The sequence below is a fragment of the Plecotus auritus genome (assembly GCF_963455305.1).
Source record: "Plecotus auritus genome assembly, chromosome: 8".
Classification (NCBI taxonomy): Eukaryota; Metazoa; Chordata; class Mammalia; order Chiroptera; family Vespertilionidae; genus Plecotus; species Plecotus auritus.
The window spans coordinates 129,397,994-129,415,311 of record NC_137782.1 but is presented as its reverse complement, the minus strand read 5'-3'; the positions used below and the strand labels follow the sequence as shown (position 1 = coordinate 129,415,311).

Below are 17,318 nucleotides of genomic sequence, written 5' to 3'. Positions count from 1 at the left end.
ACAGGCCAGCCTGGAAAGCAGCTGGCTGGGAGTTGCCAGGAGCCTCCTGGTTCCTCCCCTGCACAGATCCCTGGCTCCCCTGGAAAATCCATCCCATGGAAATGAGCCTACATGCCCCAAAACCCTAGAGAGCATTTGCTGGCCTGCACATGTCCCCTCCTCTCTGAGAGGGGGCATCCTCTGTACGTGCATCTTGTCTACAGTGTACAGTGGACTTTAGGGGTGTGGGCAGGGGCAGACTCTGAAACTAGAGCTCTCAGTTTCCTCAGGATACTCCCAGGACACAGACAGAGCCAGAAAGACAGTGCAGGACCCAGCACCCCAAACCCAGTCGGACTGTGGTTTGCAGTTGCCTTGCAGCTGACCCCAAGTCAGATCCAGACTCCTGTGGCCTCACCTACTGAGCCCCATCTCCCAGGCCCCACTCTAAGCCCCAAGACCCCAATCCTTAATCCCTGCCCAAGTGGATACATCACGGGAACTTCTACACATCCATCTTCTCCTCAAGCTGCTGCCTTCCACGGGGAAGTCCTGGGGATGGGCCATGAGCTGGCAGAAGTCCTAAGGGCTACAGGTTAGACTAGAGGGGCATTTAGGGAAAGAAGCCAAGAAGTCTGGAGCTTACCAGGATTCTTCCGAGAACCAGGGCTCCAGAAAGAGCAGGGCCCACACAGAGCTGGGCAGAGGTAAGGTCGGCCTGTCCACAAACACCATGGGCCGGGGACGGGAAGGAGTTGGCTCAACCAGGGGCAAAGGTGGGCTTCCCAACAGCCTGCAAGTCTGGGAGCCCAGGTCCCCATCCCTGGGTTTCTCTTAAGAATCCAGCTTCCAGAGACTCCACTGACCCTATTTTTGCACTACAGTAAGTCCCCATCCAGGGCAGGTTCTCAGTCTCATGCTACCACCTAGATATGAAGGGAGAGGCTTCCCTGTACCACTCTGCCTCTATGGTTACTCCTAGGCCTGGAGTCCCAACCTCTACAAACATCCCTTCTCCCCTCATTTCAGGAAGGCCCCAGGGCCAAGGCACACATGCCCACCTTGGGGATTGAGGAAAGTAATGTACCACCACTAAGATACCCCCCTCCATTGAAGCACCCATACCAGATATAGCCACCCCTGTCTTAGCCCCAAGGAACAGGGCGGGGTACTCTGAGCCACCTCGTTCCCCAGTCTCCTTATGACAAGTGGCAATAGGGGCCTGAGGAAAGAGGCTCCATCAACATTAAACAGCACCAAGCTCAGCCCCGCTGGCCCCGCTCACCCTTGCAGTTTGGGTTGGCAGTCAGAACTACAGGGCAGCAGAGCAGCAGGGAAGTAGGCTGGAGCCCCAGCCTAGGCTGGCAACCCCACTGGCTCCCCAGAGGTGCACACAAACCCGTTGGTATGGAGCCGGCAAGCAGCTCTCCCTGGAGTAAGGGACTCCAGGTGCAGGCCCAGCAGGCTCCCCAGAGCTGGACAGGCTCCCTCTAAGAACATCCATCCATCCCTCCTACCCAGCAACAAACCCCTCCCCCAGCCTCCCTCACCCTTGATCCATGAGATGCCCATTCTGAAGGTTCTCACCTTAGAACATCCCCTCCCTACCATTCCACCTGGCAGATCAGAGACACGTGCCATGTGTGCTTAGCTTTGCAGGTTATGCTCTGAAGACAGACATAGACACCTGCGTCCCAGAACCCACCGTGCCAGGCTAGCACAGTGCCGTGCCCCCGTCAAGCAGTGGGGGTTTCAACTTATGCTGATTCGTCTTCTCTTTTAAGATCAAAAATTAGGGAAAGAAATCAGAAATCCAAATGGCTCTGCCCTCTCAAGCTATGGAAATAAAACTTTAGGGCCTGCAGGAAACTTCGAACAACTGGTTAAACCTGCCATTTAACGGAGGAATCGCCTGTTCTCTCCAACAGCCCCCCTCTTCTTAAGCCCTGGAACTGGCAACTCACTCTACCACGGGCCACCTCTGTAGCTGGTGGACAGCTCTTCCTTAGGCTGAGATGCACTGTGTCTTTTTATTTCCACACCTTGACCACAGAGATGACCGTGGATCTGCAAAGCCTCACCTCCGGGCAGCTTCCCAAAAGGCTGAAGCCAGCCTTTGAGGTGTAACCACCCCCAGCCAACATGCCCTTCAGCCACCTCTCCTGAGGCATGATCTCCTGTCGTCTGCCTGAGATGTGCCCAATGGCCAGGAACGTGTCTGGGAGACTGGACATATCCTCTCCCATCATCTGGGCACAATGAGGTGACATGGTGAGGCCTTGTGAGCTGTAAGTAGGGAACCACATAATTTATCTTCCAAACTGGCACGTTTTAACTATGGTAAAGAGACACTATTAACTACGCCAGGAAAACAGGCACAAACAGGGCGGATGGCCACACGAACTCTAAGTCACTGGGCACACAGCAGAGTCACTCATTTACTCCGCTAGAATGCGAGCTCTCCCACTGCACACTCCTGGGGACTTTGTCCACCACCCCTGCTGAGGGGCTGGGGCGGAGGCGGAGATCGAGAAAGGCCACAGTACACTTGCATCTGTGTAGTTTCACACTTTCCTCCGATTAAAACAACGTTTATAGCTTCCAGTTGTGACGGAGAAGGGGCAGGGGACAGAGTGGTCTGCCCTTGGGAAGCGGACGCTCTAAAAGGATCAGAAAGGGAGGAACAGACACAAAAACAAACTGCTCTGGACCTGGCAGGGTAGCTAGCGCCCATGGTCGTGGTGGCCCTAAGTAGCCTTCACTGCAGCTCAAAATGAACGGCTCACTGCAGGGCTGGTGAGTGGGGACATGTCCAGTGGCCCGATGGGGCTTGGTGTCCGTTACCAATTCTCCCCTCCCCCGGACACACACACTAGTAGGGGACTCGTGTGACAGCCACAGGACCGGGCGGGGGGTGGGGGGGGGGCGGGGAGCAGGTCAGGAAGAGCAGGACTATCTTCTCAGCCCTCTTGCCATTATTCCCCCTCCTCCAGCCACTGCCTTCTCCAATGGCAGCAGCTTTTTTCTGGATACTGTGCGTCTAACACATACTGCTTCAGGTCTCTCCATGGGGCATCAGTGCCACCTGAGAGCACTAGAGGGCGCCGCTGCCCTTACTCGTGAGGAACACCCAACAGTGCACAGCGGCAGTCCCAGGGCAGAGGACCCCCAAACCTCTGAGCTGTGAACAGGCTCCATGTCCCCAGCTGGGGATCCTGCAGCTGTATTCAGGCAATCCAGCTCTCAGTGTCTAACCTATCGCTTCCTGCAGTGAGTCAGCTCACCTCTCCTATTCTCCTCAAAAGCCCTAGGCAAGCCTTCTGGGTAAGCACGGACAGTTATTTTTTCCAGGCCAGCCTCCCCATCTCCTCAAGGCATAGGGCCCAGGGTGACACTGATGAAGCTCAGTGGCCAGGTCCCCCTCCAACCCCCCCACCCCCCCCTACCTCTCCCGGCCACGCCCCCTTACCCAAAGAAAAGCCCCTCCCGCCCTGCCTGGAGGCAAGGCCATAGAGCCTGCCCTGCAAATGGGCCCTAGGGAGGGCAGGAGTGCCCTCGGTGCCTCCAACCAGCTGTGGACAAGCTCAGAATTCGAATAGAGAACAAACATCTCACAGCTTCCTATGTCCATCTGGCCTCTCAAAGGCCATGAGGAGACATGGAGAAACAGAAGGAAAACGGAAGCTGTAAGCAAGAGCAGTGACATCCCCAACATCACTCAAAGACATGGCCTGCAGGGGTCTAAGCCCCAAACCTGGGCAAGCACCTAGAAGTGACCTCACAGAGAGGTGTCCCCCAACATCTGTCCTACCCAGAAAAGGTCTGGAGACACCCATAGATGAGAGCACCAAGCCCATGGTCTGTGCCCCTTCTAACCCTGGCTCCCACCTATTCCCAGCAAATGCCCTGTGTGGGTCTTCTACTACCTCCCTCTCTTCCACCTCCTACAAAGATCTGAGTTGTCACAGGACCATCAGGCATAGCCTGGGCAACTGAGAAAGGCCCACCCCTTTCTTCCTACTCTTCCCCGGCTACAGGTGGCCAGCAGTTCCCCTGGGCTCTGGTGGGTAGGGGCTGGGCAGAGGGACTGAGGGTGATGTGCTAGACAGGGAAAGCAAAGGGCAGCCTCACCCAGGGGCGGATCCACCCACATACCTGTCTATGAGGCTACCAGCTGGCCAGGGCCCACACAGAGAAAGGCCCTGCATTTCTGTCCCCATTCCTCTCAGCAGAATTTCACAGGGAAAGAGAAGAACCAGGACTTCAGGAAGAGGTTTAGGGACCTTCCCTCTACCCTATCACTTAACCCTTCACCACTGTGCCCAGCCTTCCCACCCCACTTCCTGCCCCTATATCCATAAAGAGGAGGAGCAGGCTTGCTGAGAGAGCAGGAACCGTTGCCTTTGCCACACTCATTAGGGTTGCCATGCATGCTCTTGTCTAGGATAGACCATGTGTCTATCGCCTTTGAGAATGGCGATACATGGCCTATCGCCTAGGCCTGGAGCCCCAACCTGGGCCCTGTTAGACAAGTCAGCAGCTGTCAAAGGCTCAGAGTTGGAAAAAGGCAAAGGGGCCAGAGTGGTGGCCAGGGGCTGTGATATTGTGATTTACAAGAAATACATATTTCTCATATGTGCTCTTCATCCAGTTCCTGGATCACAGTTTCCAAACCTCTTGAAATTTCCTGAGTGATAACAATGAAGCATCTTTTATTATAATATTTGGTCTTTTGTTCTCAGTTCCTAAAAACACTTCGGAGCCACGAAGGTGAAGTGGTGCTTGTTATTCCTAACAAACTCCTTTCACCACATCTGGGTTTATGTTAATGAAGTAACTTTTGGAAAGCACCTAATGGGAGGGGGCTGGTTGCCAATGGGAACAATCATAAACGCAGGGTTGGAGCTTTCAGTCCCACCCCCTAATTTTGGGGGGAGGGGGATGGAGGTTGAGCCAATGGCCAAGGATGTAATCCCTCGCACCCATGTAATGAAGCCTCCACAAAACCCGAAAGGACTGGGAGAGCTTCTGGATGGTGAGCACGTGGAGTTCTGGGGAGAGTGGCTGCGCTCGGACAGGGCATGGAAGTGTGGTGCCCTTTCTCCATACCATGCCCTATGCATCTCTTCCATTGGCTGTTGCTGACAGACAAACCCATGACCCAGGACCCGTGACCCAGGAAGTAAAATGTTTCTCTGAATTCTGTGAGCTGCTCTAGCAAATTAATTGAACCCAAGGAGGGAGCTGTTGGAGCCTCCTAGCATAGCTGGCCAGTCTGAAGCACTGACTTGGGACTGGTGTCTGAAGTGGTGGGAGAGGGGCGGGTGTCCTGAAGGACTGAGCCCTTTACCTGTGGAATCAGGTGCTACCTCTGAGTAAACAGTATCAGAGTTGAGTTGAATTGTAGGATACCCAGCTGGTGTCAGAGAATCCCTTGGATGTGTGAGGAACCTACCCACCTCCACATTGGAACTGGATGAATAATCCTAATTGGTTTCAGAACCCTCTTAGGAGCTCTGTCCAGGGCCTGAGCTAGAGGACTCTTGCATCCCTCTTGGTGGGACTTAGCACCTTTAAAACGAAGTGGCCATCCTCAGCACTTGCCATGACTCAGAACCAAGAGATCCCCAGAGGGCCAGGCCAGCCTCCCCATCTCCTGAAGGCACATGGGCCCAGGGTGACACTGATGAACCAAGGACAGGGGGAGGTTCAGATTTCAGAGGAGCTGCCTACAGCCTCTTGCCAGGGCAGGGGAGCAATTGGAGTGGGTATATGGGGGGCATCAATTACTTGACTCCCCTCTTAGGGGAAAGAGATCAAGAACATCTGGGCAACTGAGGGAGGTTGGCTAGCTTCAGGGAGGAGTGGGGGGGAGTCTGAGGTACAGCCCCAGTCCCCACCTCTCTACCTGCCAAGGCTTCCTTACCTGGAGGCCAAAGGGCAAGAGGTGGAGGTTAAGAAACAAAAATTCATACAAATGTCTTTCCTGTTTTTCTCCTGTTCCTCCCTCTCCCTCGGGGGGCGGGGTGTGCGCCATGAAGCGAGGCCACCATTGAAGAGTTCTACTCCTCAATCCACTGGGCCCTCACACTCACTGCCTCCAAGTGCAGACAAAGAGCCTTGGCTTAGGGAGAGCCCCACTCAATCATGCAAAGCGAGCCCCAGCAGTCTGCCCCAGGGCCACGTGGGCAGCTCCATCCTCCCAGCCCCGGGGACAAGGCTGCTAACACACCAGCATCCTCCCCAAGGGGCAAAGCTGGTTTTGCCAAGGACATACCTGGGTTTCTGAGTTGGTTCCTTGGCTTCCCTTAAGCCAAACCAGCTACTCTTGACCTTCTCCTCTGCGGTGGATGAATGATGGGGGGAGGCCCCGGGGGTGGAACCCCCTTTCTCCCCGAGAGAGCCGCGGCGCCCCAACTCACTCCGACTCAGCCCCTGATGGTGATGGTGGAAGAGGCCCATCCGGGGCTTCCGCTCCTCCTTCCGGGCTCCCTCCTTCTCCGCCACAGCCTCTGAGGAGGCCACCATGGGTGTGGCAACCTGCACTGGCTTCCCCTCTGAGAGCTGGGCCCCCTCCTCCTCTCCAGAGTGGCTGGCCTCAGGGGCCAGCACTTTGGACTGAGTGCTCAGCTCCTGTCCAGGCACTGCCTCTGAGGTGCTGGTGCGGCGGCTGCCTCTGCCCCAGGAGTCATCTGCAGCCCGGGATCCTTCCTCAGAGGGCCGAGGAGAAACGCCGTGTAGGGAGCTGGAGGGTGGAAATGGGCCCGAGATGGAGCTGCGGTGTCGCAAGAGGCCCTGGGGCTCCTCGTTGTAAATGTGGCTTCCATTGACACAGAGAGAGGAGCGGGTGGCTGGGTCCAGGTGGCCCTGAAGGTCGAGAAGGGCCCGGGGAGGAGCTGCTCGCATCTGGCTGGCCTCGTCGCTGTGGGTCCTTTTGTGGGTGAACAACTTGGGGGACTGTGCAGTGTCCCTGCCTGAAAAGGAAGCACACGCAGGGTTAGCACAGGGAAGAGAAGCCCTGTTTCCTCGCCTGGGGCCTCCCCTGCTCCCTTGATGGAGAGTCCGAGCGCCACTACCCGCCACAGCAGGGTGGCGCCCCTCGCTCACCCCCGTCAGTGGACAGCCAGCTGCTGCGGCTCGGGGACCGGGTGAGGAGCTCGGCCCCGGGGCCCTGGAAGACCAGGCTCCCGCTGGCTGAGGACAGGGTGCTGTCCGAGCCCAGCGAGGTGTTGGACTGGGTCAGGGACGACTTGCGCAGCTTGTTGCGGAGGAAGAAGCCTTTGGCCTTGCCCATCTTGCTCAGGCTGCCCAGCTCGGGGTCCTCCAGGGCACTGCTGGGGAGGATGGCAGACGCGGACTCCACGTCATACTTCTTCTTGCCCTTCATCTTGTCCTTGAGCTTGCTGAAGGGGGACCGTGGCTTGTCCTTCATGGACAGGTCAAACATGCTGGCGCTCAAGTTATTACGTGTGAACTGGATGGTGACTTGGATCTCCCCACGTTCCTTCTCCTTCTTGCCTGGCTTGGAGTGCAGCTTGTACCACCTGTGAGAAGGGTAGGGGGACATCAGGTAGAGCTCTGGTCACAGACACAGGGAACCTGCCCCCCCCGCCCCCCTCCCCCCACCACCCCAGTGTCTGTCACCTCACAGGGCCCCTCCTTGCTTTGGGGCTATGACAGCCTCTCACCACAGACTCCTGCTCTGACCCACAGGCCCTGCCTTCCAGGCCACAGGCATAGCTGAGAAACTATCCAAAACTCCTCCATGATGAAGAAAGCCACATTTGTGTAGGGGAAGCTCCATGGTGCTGCTAGGCAGGGCAGGGGTCACCACACCATAGCTCCTCCACCCCAGCACCTTCCCTGGAGTGCCCCATCCCCCTACAACTGGAACTCTGAGGCCAGGGGTGGGGTGAGGCTGGGTCTGGGAAGGACTCTCACATCTCCAGTCCCCGGTTACAGACAGACCTGCCCACATTCTTCCCTGTTTATATCATCTCCCCTGGCCAGTCCCAGCCAAAGCTCTGCTCTGAGCCACCAGTGAGCCCAGGAAAGAACAGCTCACCCACAGGCCCTGGGCCAGGAACACTAGCACATGTACACACACACCTCACCCACTCACTGACTCGCCCCAAGTCCCACCAGGAGCTGCTGTGCAAGATGGAGGAGCAAACAAAACGGTACAAAGGGGCCATAAGCAAGAGGCCCAGGGTTGGGAACGAGGGCTTGTATCTGATGAGAGTCTACTGTGTGTTACAACAGACTGCAGGCTTCTCATCTCATTCCCACTTATTTACACCTCATATCCAAGCCCACGAGGTTGGAGACACAACCCCAATTTCATAGATCAGGAGGTCGAAGCTCAGGTGGTCCCTCATCCGAGAACAAGCTGCCAGAAAGGAGAGGGGAGATGCGGAGCCAGGTTTTTATCACCCCAAAGCCTATGTTCTTCCCACTACATACTCCCAGAGAGACCCGTAACATGCATGACCAGGGGGGAGGGAGCCCATGCTACAGGGGAGGGGTGTGCACAGAGCTCTTCTTTCCTCTGCTTCCCAAATCCTCCTCACCAACCGCTCAGACTCCTGGGGGAAGGCCCAAAAAGGAAGGGCTGACTCTGGCTGGCTGGCCGGCCACACCATACAGCATAAGTGTGGAGCTCCTGGACACCTCCATGGTCCTCATCCCACCCCACTCACCCAGGTCACACTCCTGCCCACAGGTGTGAGCGGAGAGACTGCAGAGAGACTGAACCAGAAAGGCTCTGGATGTCGGGACTCCAGGCCTAAATGATGAGGTCGGGTACAGCTGGAAATAGGCGTTAAGTGAAAACAGGCCCCCTTCTCACACTAGCACCCAGAATGTGTAACCTTCCCGGCACATAAGAGCTGAAATTAAAAATTCAAAGGATGTGTTCCAAAATGAACTGGAGGAAATCTCCAGAATGTAGGGTAAGGATGAAGCGACTGTTAGAGATCAATCCAAGGAACTCCACCCCAGATAACTGGAGAGTCAAGCAGGAGAGCAGTCGGCTCCCGAGTGTGAGAGGCTTGGGAGTCCTCTCTCCCATCCACAAAACAAGACCAAACTGAGCAAGCTGAAAACCAACAATTCACAGGGGCTCTTAGGGCAGTGAAACTATTCTGCAGGATACTATACTGATAGGTACATGTCATTATACACTTATCATACCCACAGAATATAGAACACTAACAGTGAACCCTAATGTGAACTACAGGCTCTAATTAACAATAATGCATCAATATTGGCTCATCAGTGGTAACAAATTTAGCAAGGTGTTAATAACAGAGGAAACTGAGGGAATTTAAGGAGTATACATGTACTTTCTCTGTACTTTCCACTCATTTTTCTGTACACATAAAACTGGTCTAGCCCTGGCCAGTTTGGCTCTGTGAATAGAGCATTGGCCTGTGGACCAAAAGGTCCATGGTTCGATTCTGGTCAAGGGCACCTACCTTGGTTGCAGGCTCCTCCCTGACCCTGGTCAGGGTGCATGGAGCAGGCAACCAATTGATTGTTTCTCTCACATCGATGTTTCTCTCTGTCTTTCCCTTTCTCTTCCACTCTCTCTAAAAGATCAATGGGAAAATATCCTCAGGTGAAGATTAACAAAAAAAACTGGTCTAAAACAAATGTTATTAACTAAGAAAAAAAGACAGAGAGTACATGTAGAGAACAAAAAGTGGATGAAACAATGAAAGAAAAAAAATGCAAGAAAGTTTTTCTTAACTGAAGGATATGAGCACCAGGACAGAAAGGCCCACAAGCATGCAGCACAATGAACTAAGGAAGACCCAGCCAATGGGTATCACTGTGTGGTCTCAGAACAAAAGGTATAAAAAGGAGACCCTGAGGCTCCCAAAGAAGGAAGCAGGTTCATACATCAGGAATTAGAACAGCATCGGGTCCTCACTAGCAACACTGGACACCATATAGACTCTTTAAAGGCCAAGCCCTAGTCACTGCCCAAACCCAGCCTAGGTCCCATTTAGCGCAGGAAGATCCTGGGAGGTGGGGCAAAAGAGAAGTGTAGGGCATCCAGCCCCAAACCCCCCAAGCCCAACAGCTGGAATCAGCAAGCAAAACCATCCTTTGCTGGGGCATGCCCTCGGCCCCACTGGTCATTCTACCACAGGATTAGCCGTGGTTACCTTGGGGAGGTGAGGTTGCAGGGAACTATCACTTCCAACATTGTTTAGTTTTGTCCTGTTTGAACTTTTTATAAGGAGCATATATTATTGTCGTAATAGGAAAAAGAGACAAGAAAACGCCTGTTTTTTCCTATCTTATCTCCTCAGTTGCCTGAGCCACAGGAGGGCTGCTTCTTTGTCCCTCCCACCCCCTCCAATGAAAGGAGGGCGTCCCAGGGTGAGGCTCAGGTCCCTTCCCTTCCCAACCCTCTCCTCTATAAGGTCACCTTGGCTTCTCCTACTCTTCCCCAGGTAATTTGGGGTTCTCTCTGGGTCCTCTTTTCAGGGAGGCCAGGAGGGAAAAGACTTGCCTCACCATTTTCTGAGTCTCCCATCCAGAGCACAGTGAGGTTGAGAATGGTCAGGACCTGCCTCTAGACCTCCAGCCACTATCACCCAGCTATCTTCCTACCAACTTACCGTACTTTCCTCTGCCTTCCAGGCCAGGCCTGAATGGGCCCCTGCCTGGCACCTGAGGTGCCCAAGGACTCGACCACAGCAGGCATTCTCCCAGGAGTGTGACCCTCACGGGCTGAGACAGCAGCTCCTGGACAAAGGCCACATCCTTCCCTCCCATCCCTGCTTCCTCCTGTCTGTCCACAAGGTCCCCTACAAACCCCGGACCTGCCAGGCACTGCAGCACACAGTCCAGATGAGGCCAGGAAGCCCTGAACATTGCTGCTGTGGTCTGACGATCCCTCCGTGAAATGATGGAAATTTTCTCTTCACAGAGCCCTGCACACAGCAGGCCCCAGAGCAAACAGGCTCTGAGCATCTCATCCCTGCAGACTGAGACTCCCTCGGGGAATGAGACAACAGGGTCCAGTGGCCCAGTTCAAGTCCCACCTCCTCTAGGAAGCTTTCTCACCTGCCACCATCCTGGCCACATCTGCTCTGACCACCTGGTGTTGTCATCCCCAGGTGGCCAGGATCTCCCTCGCTAAACCGTGTGCCCTGTGGATATTTATCAAGCATCCCCCCAGGCACACAGCTCCAAAGTAAAGAAGCAATGCTGGCAGTAAAGCCTTGAGATGCTATAAGCCCTCAGCTTTTCGCTGCCCACCTCCCCCTCGTTGCCCCCTTGCTCTGCCCACTGCTTGCTCAGAGCTCTCATCTGGACGCATGTGGCAGCACAGCTGATGGCGCAGCCTGGCTCTGCACCCTGAGTACACAGCTGGCCCCACCACTTACTGGTGTGTAACCTCCACCTACCAGGTTACTTCCCGAAGCCTCCGCTTCCCCGGCCATCCAGTGGGGATACCACTCTGTCAGGGCTGTTGAGAAGATGACACACGCAAAGCCTGGTCCTCGGGAGTGACGTTCATCAGCGCTTCTCAAACTGCAAAGTACTAAAGGGTCCCTGAGTCTCGTTCAAATGCACATCTGAGCCTGTGGATGCAGAGGAGTCTGAGAGGCCCATGTGTGGGCAGAGGGAGACACACCATGGGGCTAGAGAATCGGCAGGGCTAGCCTCATTGTGTGCTCACTGCATGCCAGGCTCTGGGCCTCTTTCACTATCCATCCCATTGTCCATTCTCCCTAGTCTGTGGGTGAGGAAACCAACTTACAGAGAAGGCTTGTGACTTGCCTGAGGTCACTCAGCTAATAAGTGATGGAGTCCAAACTTGAACATGAAGATGTCTAACTCCAATCCATGACCTTAGCCTTTAAGGTAAAGCATTTCTCATCAAGCTGAATGCAAGCACTTGGGCCTCTAGACACCTTGAGAGGGCAGAGGCTGGAAAAGCGCTGGACCTACATCACAGATTCCCAAAGAGGCACAGAGATGTATGGAGACCAGAAACCCATTCAAAGGACTGGCACAATCCTGAGAGGACAGAGCCCTGAGAGGTCACTGAGGAAACCTCGGGTTTTGCCCTGATCCCAGGCCATTAAACCTTTGTCTGAGATGAGCCTCCCTAACGGCCGCCAGGGTCCAGAATTCCTGAGGGCCCACCATGGGAAAGCTCTTACAGCGCCCCTGCTCAGCCACAATCTCTCCCACATTCCTAATGGCCGGACAAAGTTCAGCAGGCCCAGTGTGGACTTAGGGCTCAGCTTTCAGTCTTCCCCCAGGATGGACCCCTCCCCACACACCACAGGGGCAGAGGACAAAGATGGGATGCAAGGCGTTGGGGTCTTGTTGCCTCACCTGTTATCAAGACCGCTCCCTACTTACTCCTGCTAGTGGACTCCCAGGCCCAACACACCCAGCTCTCCACCCAGCTCTCTAGGCACGAAGCTGGGCTAACAGGTGCCACACAGTGTAACTGAAAAAGCCCAACACTGGGAGGGCCCACCTTGGGCAGATGTCAAACACAGGCAGGTGCCAGGGGGTTCCTGTCAGAGAGTGTGGCGGTGGGACTGTGACACCTGACTCATTTCCATACCTATCAGTCCAAATTCAGCTTATGACCCAAATAATTGTGGCCCTTCCTGAGCCCCCACATGTCATTTATTTCAGGCCCCAAACCCAGGAACCATCTTTGTCTCTTTTTCCCCATACAACCCACATCATAACTTTGAACTCTTTTAGCTCTACCTGCAAATTATATCTAGAATCCAACCCCTCCCACCACGGTCACCCTACAGTGCAGTCCACCACCGTCTCCTGCTGGACATTACAGTTCTCTGCTTCCCTGCCCCCTGCCTTCCATGCTCCACTCAGCAAAAAGCTGAGGCCGAGCACATCACACCCACTCCTCAGGGGTGGAAAGGACCTATCTTTTGTCTCCCAGCTCCCTTGACTCTCTGTGTCTCTCATCCCACACTGAACCGAACATGTTCCCACCTCAAGCCCACTGCACCTGCTTTACCTTTTGCTGAGACACGTGCCTAGGTATCAGGCCATGGTCCACTCACTCACTGACTCACTCATGTCAGTTCATCTGAAACTCCTCCGTCTTCCCTGAGTACCCCAACTGCAACTGTCCCTTACCCTGTTTTATTTCCTGAGCATACTTAACACTACCTGGCATGTGGAAGAGTAGAGAAGAGCAGTACCCAGCTATGTATTCGTGCACATGTGCACATGAGCATGCACGCATCCCACATGGCAAAATGATATATTATGCACAGCCATTTAATGTCTGTCTTCCCCTGCTCTACAGGCAGCAACTTTATTCTGCTCACCTCTGCTTCCCAGCACTTAAAATAGTGGACACTCAAACTTTTGTTCAATGAACTAACAAATGAATCCATGAATTGACTTAGGAACTTGTTTGTCCCTGTTCACAACTGAACGACTGTGTAATGTTTCTATTACAAATCCATGGGTCTTACCCATGACACCAGGTTCCCAAAGAGCGAAGAGGGGGCTCCTTACCCACCATCCCCAAACAGGAGCCTCCTGAGGAAGTGGCCACAGAGCCAGGCTTCAAGGGGACAGTTCCCAAAGGGGACCTCCTTTAATCCCAAGACCCTCCTCCCCATCTCTGAGCTAATATTCTCACTAACTTCCTTGAGAGAGAAGGTGCCAACCAGATCTGGGAAGTGCCCAGACTCGTGAATGGCAGTGGCTATTGATCCTACTCTAGCTCATCACTAGGCCATTGGTCTTCTCACCTTGAACAGCTTCTCCTCTCATTCAGCACCTATCGTGTGTCAGGCACTATACTAAGCACTCAACACAACAAATTATATCCCACTAATCCTTTTAACAGCCCTGTTGAGGTGGGTGTGGGAGGCTGACCCTAGAGTGGCTACCAGCATAGACTTTGGAGCCAGGCTGCCTAGTTTAAGCCCCAGCCCCAGGACTTACAGCTTCGTGACTTTGGGAAGATCACCTAATCTATGCCTCAGTTTCCACAGCTATGGGGGTAATAGAAGTCCATTACCCTCACAAAACTCTAAAAGGAGTAAGTGGATTATGTGTGAAACACTCAAAGAATAGGGCCTGGCACATGGGAAATGCCACACAAGTGTCAGCTCTTATGTTTTTGCAGATGCAGACACAGGGCACAGAGAAGTCTGCTGGGTTAAGTCACATACTTATTTTCAGTAAGTAGGAGAGCCAGGATTTGAACTCAGGCTCCCTCTCTCCAGAGCCTCGATCTTGATCACTGCACTAGACTGCCTCCCTCTGCAAGTTACACACACACACACACACACACACACACACACACACACACTGCAGGCCCAGAAACCCGTGTCCCTGCCCAACCAAGGAATCTTATTTCTCCAAAGCAAAGGGTATATTTTAGATGAGAGAAAAATTACATCTTTATTTCCCCTCATCTCTAACTGAAATTTAGCATCTCTTCAATTATGAATTTTTCCAACAGTAGTAATAAAGTAGCAGTACCTATGAATGTGTCACCAGGAGAAACCAGGTATTTTCATATCACATTACAGATGTAACAAAATATTGTCTATACTCATTTTTACTTTGAACTTCAAAAGTTATTAGTCCTCCCACTGGATCACATTGTTTAACACAGTAATAAAGCCCAGGTTACTTTAGCAAATGTTCTAATTTATTGATAAATGTGCTTCAATATCATCGGTGTACTCGGTAATCCTATGCATTTGAAGATCTTGTTCTGAGAAGAGGTCCATGGCACAAAAAGGGCTAAGAGCACCTACTCCAGAGGGGGGAGGGCACAACGGCAGCAGAAGGCAGGTCTTTGCCTTCCTGCCTCAGTGCGCAGCACCCGGGCTGGGCCTCAAGGCGGAGGACAGGCACTGCTCCCAGATTCCACTCAAGAAACTAGGAGGGCCTGGCGACGGGCAAGAAGGTAGCCAGCGGCTCTGAGACTCACCAGCGTCACGCTACAGTGCGCAGTCTGACCCTCACCACCCTGCATGCCAATGAAGGTGACTCCAAAGAAACAAAAACAGCCAAGTGTACCTACTAACTGGGGCTTGTTTTGATCATGACCCCAATACCACAATCTCCAACTTCCCCAGGTTGGTCCCCACCTGAGTCCACCTGCTACAGCTGCAACCCACCAGGTCTGCAGCTTCTCTTTTCTGGCTATGGCTGCAGTCCCGGCCTCTTGGGAGACTGGCCTTACCACAGGCTGACGAAAAGTTACCATCATGCAGGGGATGAGGGCCTGCAAAGCTGAAAAATGCAGAACTGAACCCCACCCCTGAGGCAAATGAAGCCAGCAGGACCTTAGCAAAGACAACTGTGCTGCCCTGATGCACCGGCTGAAAAATCTTCAAGACGGGAAGGTGGAGGAGGAAGAAATCCTGGCAGGTTTCCTTTCTGCCTCACTCTCCACCTCTAGCTTCCCTTGAGAGCTAGTACAAATGGGGGCTTCAGGGTTCAGAGGGGAACACAGGGACTCAAAAAGTAAATGTTAGGGAAAACTATAGAAGAAAACACCAAAATATCTCTGTCCATAACAGTGTCTGCCCCAGATTTCCAGGCCAGGCCAGCACTGGCCATTTCAGGAGATGTTGCATAGATGAAACCATCTGCCCTCAAAAGACCTGCAGTCTTCAGAGTCATGCACCCTGTCCCCTCCCTGGGCTCATGAGGCCCCGCAGTCTCTGCTTTGGCAGGAAACTCCTGCCACGTAAATGACAGTATCATGCCCCCTCTCCTGGGGCGGCTGTGCTTTTGATTTGAAAGTCATCACTAAAATAATGACAAAAAAGTCACTCCTGCTATTCTGGCCGCCATTTGTATGTTGTAGAGTGACCAAATAGTGGAAAGGGAAAGCTCTTCCTTATGCCCCATCCTGATAGAAGAAAAGGCAGAAGCGGAGACCTAGGTGCGATCATCATCAATGGCACTAAAACCATTAGCAGAAAGGGTGATGGAGAACTTCATAATGGCTGGATCGGACGAACAGCCCAGAATCCACCGCTTCATGTGGGAGACCATGCAGCAGAGTCAGCCACCCCACAGAAAGGACTTCTGCCGGGAGGTGGGACCTGGGAAACAGGCCTTCCAGACCTCGTGCTCGGGGCTGGAGAATCAGTGGAATCAGGGAAAAGAGCATCATCAGGAGCCCTTCCACCAGGGCAAGTGTGGATATTCTCTCAGCTCCTCCACCAGGGAAGGGTTGGAACGAAAAGGCGGGGGACTGTTATACTGGGCGACCTAACCCCAGGCACAGTTTGGGAGCCCGTTGGGATCCTGATTCAACAAACTACCTATGAAGAGAGAGTTCTGATATCAGGGAAATTTGAATATGGACTGGACATTGGATGGTTATTGAGGAGTTGTTGGTTTTGTTTGTGTGATAATGGTATTATGGGTATGTATTTTTAAAGCCCCTGAATTTTTTGGAGATGGCTGAAAACACGTATTAAAGCAATTAGGGAGCACTGACTTATTTATACTCTCCTCTGAGCTCACGTGGGACTAAGAGTGGGTTTATATCAGACCCCTGAGGAGGGAAGGGGGTAGCCTTGGGCCAAGACACAGGCTTTGTTCTCCTTGTCCTGTGACTGAGCCCAGCTCCTGGTCTTGTCCTGAGCCTTGTGCCTGTGCTGTGCTAACCACCTATTCACGGCTGCAGCCCCAGCACAGCCGTCCTGACCCCATCCTGGCACTCACAGTGTCTTAGAGGCACAGGTAACTAACTCGCCAGTGAAATCTCACCAGGAGGCCTCAGCCAGGCCTCCGCTGAAAACATTTCCCAAGAATGTGCCAGGAACAAGGAACAAGTAATGGGTGCCCTCCAGAAGCTTACATCGTGTTGAGGAAATAAAATAGCCACATAAATAAAGGCAGAAGGTGATCGACACCACAAAAATGCACAAACAAACTACACAGGAAGGTTAAAGGGGAGTAGTAAGATGATTTCAGGAGAGCTGGGGAATGACATGGCATTAAACCTGGCCTTGAACGATGGGTAGGAAGGAGGCAAGGACAGGGCTAGGGAGACATTCCAGGTGTAAGGAACAGAATATGCAGATGCCCAGGCTGGAGGGGAAAGGCAGACAGGAAGGCGCTTTGGGCAGATAGGAGACTGCCGCAAACATCATGCTGAAGAGCTGTGACTTTACTCTGGCCCTGAAGAGCACTACAGGGTACGAAACAAGGACAGGACTGATGGAAGCTGGGCTGCAGGGAAAGGGACGGCGGAGAGGTGAAGCAAGGGAGTCTGGCTGGAAGCCGACACAACGTGGGGTGGGGGCCATGGCTGGGCTGACCCCAGCAAATCCTTA

At 53.4% G+C, this 17,318-nt stretch overlaps 2 protein-coding genes across 4 annotated transcripts in view; one reads left to right on the top strand and one right to left on the bottom strand.

Moving 5' to 3' along the window:
- The window catches only part of STAMBP (STAM binding protein), a 762,428-nt gene that overhangs the window by 251,186 nt on the left and 493,924 nt on the right, over positions 1-17,318 (top strand). The gene's annotated exons all lie outside the window — the stretch shown is intronic.
- RAB11FIP5 (RAB11 family interacting protein 5) overlaps positions 1-17,318 on the bottom strand; it is a 35,548-nt gene that overhangs the window by 8,550 nt on the left and 9,680 nt on the right. For all 3 annotated transcript variants that reach the window (XM_080685170.1, XM_080685171.1, XM_080685172.1), the window contains exons 2-3: positions 7,087-7,523; positions 6,257-6,953 (exon numbers count right to left, since the gene is read on the bottom strand). In XM_080685170.1, coding sequence (XP_080541296.1) covers positions 6,257-6,953; positions 7,087-7,523 — 1,134 coding nt within the window. The remainder of the gene's footprint in view (positions 1-6,256; positions 6,954-7,086; positions 7,524-17,318) is intronic.